We start from the raw sequence: 7,500 nt of genomic DNA on the forward strand, positions 1-7,500 counted from the left end.
TACAGAAAATTAACAAAATTCTCTCTCTCTCTCTCTCTCTCTCTCTCTCTCTCTCTCTCTCTCTCTCTCTCTCTCTCTCTCTCTCTCTTACCTGGGAGAGGGAGAGGCAAGGCAGGTAAAAATCCTTCCTCCATCAACATACCTGTGAAGGAGAGAAAAATATGTACTAATGTAAATTTCAAAGGGAGGGAGGGAAAGGAGGGAGGGAAAGAGGAAGAAGGAAAGGGAGGAAAAGATGGGAAGGGAAGGGGAGGAAAGGGAGGGATGGGTGGAAGGAAGGGAAGGGATGGGAAGGAGGGAGGAAAGGGAGAGAAGGAAGGGAAAGAAGGAGGAAGGAAGGGAAAAATGCTGATTAAGGGAATGGAGAAATAATTTATCTTCATTTACTTACTCTTTCATCTTCATTTCTCTCTCTCTCTCTCTCTCTCTCTCTCTCTCTCTCTCTCTCTATACATCAGCCATTTCGCCAGAATATTACTGCATCATCTTAGAGAGAGAGAGAGAGAGAGAGAGAGAGAGAGAGAGAGAGAGAGAGAGAGAGAGAGAGAGAGAGAGAGAGAGAGAGAGAGAGAGAGAAAGGGGCGAGGTGGAAATAATTATATGCACGTGTGTGTGTGTGTGTGTGTGTGTGTGTGTGTGTGTGTGTGTGTGTGTGACTTTTTGCATGCAGATAATCTTCCCCTTTCTAGAGAGAGAGAGAGAGAGAGAGAGAGAGAGAGAGAGAGAGAGAGAGAGAGAGAGAGAGAGAGAGAGAGAGAGAGAGAGAGAGAGAGAGAGATTGTCACTGAACAAGTTTCTAAAAATAGTTTCTTTTAATAACAATAATAATAACGAGCATCAGAATTTATAATGAAGTCTAAAACTGAAAAATGATAACAGAAAAGAAAATGGGAAAATAATAATGAAAGAAAGTGTGTTAAGAGAAAATAAAAATAATAAAACAAAAAAGAAAAAGAAAAACAAGCAGGACGATAGACTAAATAATAATAATAATAATAATAATAATAATAATAATAATAATAATAATAATAATAATAATAACAAAGCAGTAATACGAGAAATACCAATAACGGAAGGTGGGATGAGAGAATACGATAATAAAACAAGGTAGGTAGTAAGAATAAAATAACAAGAGCGACAAATCGAGGAATAACAGAAGGGAACAGCAGAAATCCAAATATAGCTTAGTTTCCCCTTCATTCACCCCGTCAAAGAAAACCACAGAAGGAAATGACTAACTAAAGAAATCTTACACAGTAGTGCTATTATGCTGCGGCACACACACACACACACACACACACACACACACACACACACACACACACACACACACACACACACACACATTCACTAAAGAATATAAAAGAAGAGGAAGAAGTGGAGGAGAAAAGAATGTCGTATTTCGTTTCCATAGCAACCTCCCCCTATATTCTCTCTCTCTCTCTCTCTCTCTCTCTCTCTCTCTCTAAAAAAAAAATACCAAGAAATAAGAGTATAATAAGATCAAGAGAAAGGACACACACACACACACACACACACACACACACACACACACACACACACTCACCTTTGTTCTTCTTTCCCACCATGAGGGAGGTAGCGCGCCGCAGCTCCTTGTTTTCCTTCTTGACGTCTCCGGGCGTGAGGTTGGGCGGCAGCGTGGAGTGCTTCTTCTTTTTGCCCAGCAGCACGGGGTCCTGGGGCGGCGTGGAGGCGGCCTCGGCCAGGTCCTCGATGCTCCTGAAGCGCCCCGAGCCGTCGCGGGTGAGGGGCACGATGGAGGGGCTGAAGGAGGGGAAGGGCGTGTACTCCTGGGGCGAGGGCAGGGCGGACTCCCGCATGGAAGTCCTACGCGGCTCGCGGATGATGTCCCCGTGGATGCGTGTGGAGGAGCGCGAGGTGGAGGTGAGCTTGGTGGTGGTGGCGCGGGTGGAAGACGCTGAGGAGGACGAGGAAGGCGTGGGCGTCCGGCTTCCGCTACGGACGGAATCGGCGATTCTGGAGAGCAGTCTGCCGGAGCGGCTGCTACGGGAGCTGAGGCTGCCCTGCCCCTCGCTGATCACCGCCAGCGTGTCGGGGCGCGGCCGCGGCTCCAGGTTCTTGAGGTTCTCGAGGAATTCTCTGTCGGTGAGCGGATTGTCGGCGTCGTGGCCACTGTACTGGCTGGCCAGCGACCCGTTGATGGCGCTGCTCACCTCGCTGCCGGTCTCCGTGGTCTCGTGCTGCCCGTAGATGTCGTCAGCCTGCGTTGCTCGCTCAGACGGCCGCTGCGGAAGGGGCGGCGGCACCTCCGGGGCCTGATGCCACGCAGGAGTGATTTTTGAAGTGCTGGGCGTGGAGGGGACTGACCTGGCCACGCCCCGCACCCGCGGCGTCCAATGCATGGACTCATCGCGGGGCGGCGGCGTGGGCGGCACCTCCATCGTCTCCTTCATGAGGATCTCCACCTCGTCTCCTTCGTCTCTGTTCTTCTCGGCGTCGTCTGAGGCGATGGAGACGCGGCTGCAGATGGTGTCTTTCTCCTTCTTGGAGGCGGCGCGGCGCGTCTCTGCCCCGGGCGGCGAGGTGAGGGAGGGTGGCGTGCCGGACAGGTCAGAGCGGTCACTCTCGTCAATCTTGGTACCCAGGCCGCTGTCCGCACGCTCGTCCCGCCTGTGTGCGGGCGGCGGCGGCTTGAACTCCGGCGGCGCCTCGTCCAGGCCCTCGATCAGGCCCTCCTTCAGCATGTGCTTTATCGCCTCAAACTTCTCTAGGGGCTTGGCGCCGCCTGAACCTGAACTCTGGGAGCTTTCCCGCGAGCTCTGCCTACTGACGCTGCCGGAGTCGGCACTGTCAGCCCTGGTGGCGCCCCGCACGGCGCCGCCCTTCTCTGGCGATGTCGCCCCACTCTTCTTCGCCTTGCCGTTGGCGTCTTTCTTGTCCTTGTCCTTGCCGCCGCCGCTCGCCCGCTGGCCACCCTCGCTCGGCGCCGGCCTCGCCTTGTCGTACACGGAGCCCCGCGCCTCGTTGGCGTGCATGTAGTCGAAGGAGGCAGTGGAGCCCTCCAGGGACGCCAGGGACTCCTCCGAGGTGTGCCTGGCGTGCCGTGTGTCGGGCGGCGCGGAGCCTGAGGGTGCCGTGGTGGAGGGTGCCGTGGTGGAGTCCTCCAGGGAGTCGTCAGAGAAGCCGTTCTCGTAGTCTACGGGTGGCAGGCCGTGATGGAACTCCTTCATGAGGGTCTGGAGCGGCGTGGACGGCTGGCCCTTGCCCGGCGTGGACCCAGTGGAAGACTTTTCCTTCGCCGCTCCTCCCGAGGCTCCCGCGGGGGCGTTCTGCAAGCTGTCGTCGCTGAGAGAGTCGCGATTCGCCAGCTTCTTCTTGCCGCCGTCCGCGTCCTCCGTGCTCACCACATAGAACTGCGAGCCCTGCAGGATGTCACTCTCATTGCCGTCGGAGCCGCTGTCGTCGTCGTAGTCTGGCGTGGGGGAGGGTGGCGCCGGGATGAACATCCTGGACGAGTCGTTGAACACGCCGGACACAATGAAGGCGCCGCCGGAGCGACTCACACGGCCACCTTGCCCCGCGCCGTCCTCTGCCGCCACGGGAGCCTCCTCGAAGCCGCTGTCCTTCCCTGCAACACAAGGCACCTCAGCACCTCAGCAACACACACACATACGCACACACACTGGGGTGAACGACACGCCGCCCGCCACCGCGTCTCGTACAGTCGCGAGCCGCTGCACCCGCATCAGCCTGAGGAGGGCGGCGCGCAGTGCAGTGAAGGCCCGCACTCACGCTAACAAGGCAACAATGGCCTAAACACCCACTCGTGAAGCCTCGAGCCGCTGAACCACTCAATGAGTGCGTTATCCTGCCAGCCAAAGTGCCTCCACTCCCCGCCATCCCACCTCCTCTCACAACAACGCTTGGACACACAACACTGCACGCTATAATGCACGCTGCTAAGAATCCTGACAAGATGAAACTAGAGCAGATAATGTTATGACGAGGTATTGTGATGCGATATTGAATTATGTCTCGAATCATCTCAACATCGTCGAGCTTCAGAGAGAGAGAGAGAGAGAGAGAGAGAGAGAGAGAGAGAGAGAGAGAGAGAGAGAGAGAGCATGGTAACACGACTCCCTCTCAAGCTAACCACCGCGTCTTAGTGTGATATACATCATTATGTTAATTTCATGTTTCTTCAGCCTCCATCGTAACATTCCCGCCTTATAAAGTTACATAAAATGAATATATAATGTAATCTCATCTATAGTTTTGCCGGTGTTCCTCCTCCGCGTCTCTAATGAAAGAAAATTGATGCCTGTAAGGGAGGACTCAAACAAACTGCAAATATGAACCCTCAAGGAAAACATTACTTCTTACGCCACCTGAACTCGTCAGTCACTATTTATTGGTATGTTAGTGTTGGCATTAGCATGACCTTCTCTTAACACTAATGAAAAGGGCAAGAATATTACTGTAAATAAAAAAAAAAGTTTTGTCTTGATATTTCGTGTTTTTCTTCAAATGTCTATATTTTACATTAACTTTACTGCTAATAATGGGTGTTCGAAAGTTACGCCCTTAGGTAACACTGTATTCTGTGTTTCTTGAAAGAGTTACTGTATCCGTGTTTAAATTAATCTTAGTAATAATAGTAATAATTTAAGTATTTACTTAACCTACTTTTAAATCCCAGTTATGATCATTTCCACCTATATCACCACCATTACTAGCTTCACCACCACCACCACTATCAGCACCACTCACTCTGCCCCCAAATCTCGTGGTGGTGATGCGTGGTGCTTTGTGGCGGCGAGACAAGAGTGGCCTCAGGTGGTGATGACGTCAGTGGATGGGCGTGTGGTGAAGACAAGACGGTGTGGCGGATGTGTGGTGGTTACTGTGCGTGATGATGCAAGGTGAGAGAGAGAGAGAGAGAGAGAGAGAGAGAGAGAGAGAGTCTGTGTGGGAGGCTTAAAGGTAAGAGGTGAGACTGAATGGATGAGGAATGTTTGATGTTGTGAAAAAAGAAGTTGTTAATACGTTCTACACCGAGAGGAAATGCAAAGGAACACAAAGGAAGGGCGAACAGCAGCTGACCTACTGGCCCTTAGGAGGCTGGTCGTGGGGAGCTACTCTATTTGATCTGAGGTAAAAATAAATAAATAAATAAATAAATAAATAAATAAATAAAAATAGAAAATAAAAAAATAAGAGTGGAGGGATGTAGGATAGTGAATATGATGAAATTGAGTGAATAATGGTGATGATGGTGGTGGTGGTGGTGGCGGCGGCGATGACACATGCAGGTTCATCATTCAGAATCTTATACATGATCGTGATGATAGTGTTGATAATGATGATGATGATGATGATGATATTAGTGGTTGTGACGGTGATGATGATAATGCAACAGTTCATCATCCAACACCTTACACACAACCATGATAATAATGATAATAACAGTAATAACAATAACAATAATAATAAAAATGATGAAGATGACAAACAACACAACAATTTATCACTCAACCACCACCACCACCACCACCACCACCACCACCACCACCCCGTCAGCGTCGCCTACCGGAGGAGAAATGAGGCAGGGACGTTGAACCCTTGACGGGCCTGGGACTGGCGCCTCTCACTGCCTCCCCGACGCGGAACTCCGAAGGGGCGTCACGCTGCAAATGTCCTCCTCCGCCTCCGCCTCCTCCTCCTCCTCCTCCTCCGCCTCCTCCTCCTCCTCCTTCGCCCCACCAGCCTCGCCTCCCGGAGTGTCGCCTCTCCTCGCTGGGTGACGAAAGGCCTGAACTGTCTGAGTGGCCGATGGAGGTCAGTCTTCGCCCCGTCGGTCTCTGCGGAAAGGGTAGGTGGTTAGGAGAGAGAGAGAGAGAGAGAGAGAGAGAGAGAGAGAGAGAGAGAGAGAGAGAGAGAGAGAGAGAGAGAGAGAGAGAGAGGACAAAACATCTTATGAAATCTACTTATCAATAGTTTCGTTTTCTTTCTCTTTTTTTCTAATGCCATCAATCAACAACATCAACTGGCAATGGGAGATAATGGGTGGAAATGGGAAATAGGTAGGTTTGGTTCATACAGGGACTGCCACGTGTAGGTCTGATGGCTTTTTGTAGCTTCCCTTTGTTTTTGTCCTTTATATCATGTTCTCTTTCTTATGTTCTTATATTCTTACCCCTTATGTCCGTAAACTCTTATCCTTCATGACTTACTCTTATTTATTATGTTGTTATCCTTCATGTTCTTATTTTCTTACCTTTTGTGTTGTTATGTTATTTGAAAAGTTATATTCACAATAATACAACAGTAGCTCCTAAATCTCTCCGTTTTCTATCACGGCAAAACAAAGAAAGGTTTCAGTTTTCAAGGGGTGACGCCTTTAAACATATATTTCTATTCTCTGTGTTATATTTTACACACGCTTCCTGTTACCGTTTTAATAGCGTGTAATGGAAAGATGTAAATATTGTTTTTAGATACTTTGGTTGACTGTTATTATTACTTCTATCACTAGAGAAAATATTTTCATGTTTTATTTTATTTATTTTTCATGGGGTATTGTTAAATGTTTCCCTAATTCAATTTTAAGTCTATGAAGTGCCCATCTTACTTTAAAAGTAACTAATCAATACAAAAATAATAATTAGTCTAGCTTTTGTGTACTTAAGTCATAAAAGAGAGAGAGAGAGAGAGAGAGAGAGAGAGAGAGAGAGAGAGAGAGAGAGAGAGAGAGAGAGAGAGAGAGAGAGAGAGAGAGCAGTAATACATAAAATACAATAGATTACCTAAAAAGTCAATCTGTTTTCTGTTGAAGGATCAAAGATGATGTCGAGTGTAAGTGGGGGACTTCGCTATTTATATTTCCCTCTTAATACACGCTAGTTTAATTATTATTATTATTATTATTATTATTATTATTATTATTATTATTATTATTATTATCATTATTATTATTTCACTATAAATCTTGATATAAAACAGAACCCAATACATTTACTCTGAAAAAAAAAGTACTTGAAATATTTGTAGTATCATGAATAAAAACTACACACACACACACACACACACACACACACACACACACACACACACACACACACCTAATCAAGGTTAATGACTTGTAGCTGTATTGTGTAATGTATACTCTCTCTCTCTCTCTCTCTCTCTCTCTCTCTCTCTCTCTCTCTCTCTCTCTCTCTCTCTCTCTCACCATGCTAGAGTGGAAAAGAGGTTCTCGTTCTCTTCTTCTCTCTTCCTCTTCTTCCTCTTCTTCCTCTTCCATTCCTCTCACTTTCGGATTTCTGTGGAAAGATGAAATAAATAAATAAACAAGTAAGACAATAAATAAATACACATATAAAGATTAAAAGTGTGTGTGTGTGTGTGTGTGTGTGTGTGTGTGTGTGTGTGTGTGTGTGTGTGTGTGTGCGTGGAAGCAAGGAAGCAGAAAACACACGCAAAGTTACCAAACACGCTCACACACACACAGACACACAC

The 7,500-nt window shown here is 48.0% G+C and overlaps 1 protein-coding gene across 1 annotated transcript in view; it reads right to left on the reverse strand.

Moving 5' to 3' along the window:
- The window catches only part of LOC135106317 (proline-rich protein 12-like), a 123,675-nt gene that overhangs the window by 47,632 nt on the left and 68,543 nt on the right, over positions 1 to 7,500 (reverse strand). The window contains exons 3-5 of the mRNA XM_064015205.1: positions 7,214 to 7,304; positions 5,573 to 5,843; positions 1,568 to 3,610 (exon numbers count right to left, since the gene is read on the reverse strand). Coding sequence (XP_063871275.1) covers positions 1,568 to 3,610; positions 5,573 to 5,843; positions 7,214 to 7,304 — 2,405 coding nt within the window. The remainder of the gene's footprint in view (positions 1 to 1,567; positions 3,611 to 5,572; positions 5,844 to 7,213; positions 7,305 to 7,500) is intronic.

Source organism: Scylla paramamosain, chromosome 13 (genome assembly GCF_035594125.1).
Source record: "Scylla paramamosain isolate STU-SP2022 chromosome 13, ASM3559412v1, whole genome shotgun sequence".
Classification (NCBI taxonomy): domain Eukaryota; kingdom Metazoa; phylum Arthropoda; class Malacostraca; order Decapoda; family Portunidae; genus Scylla; species Scylla paramamosain.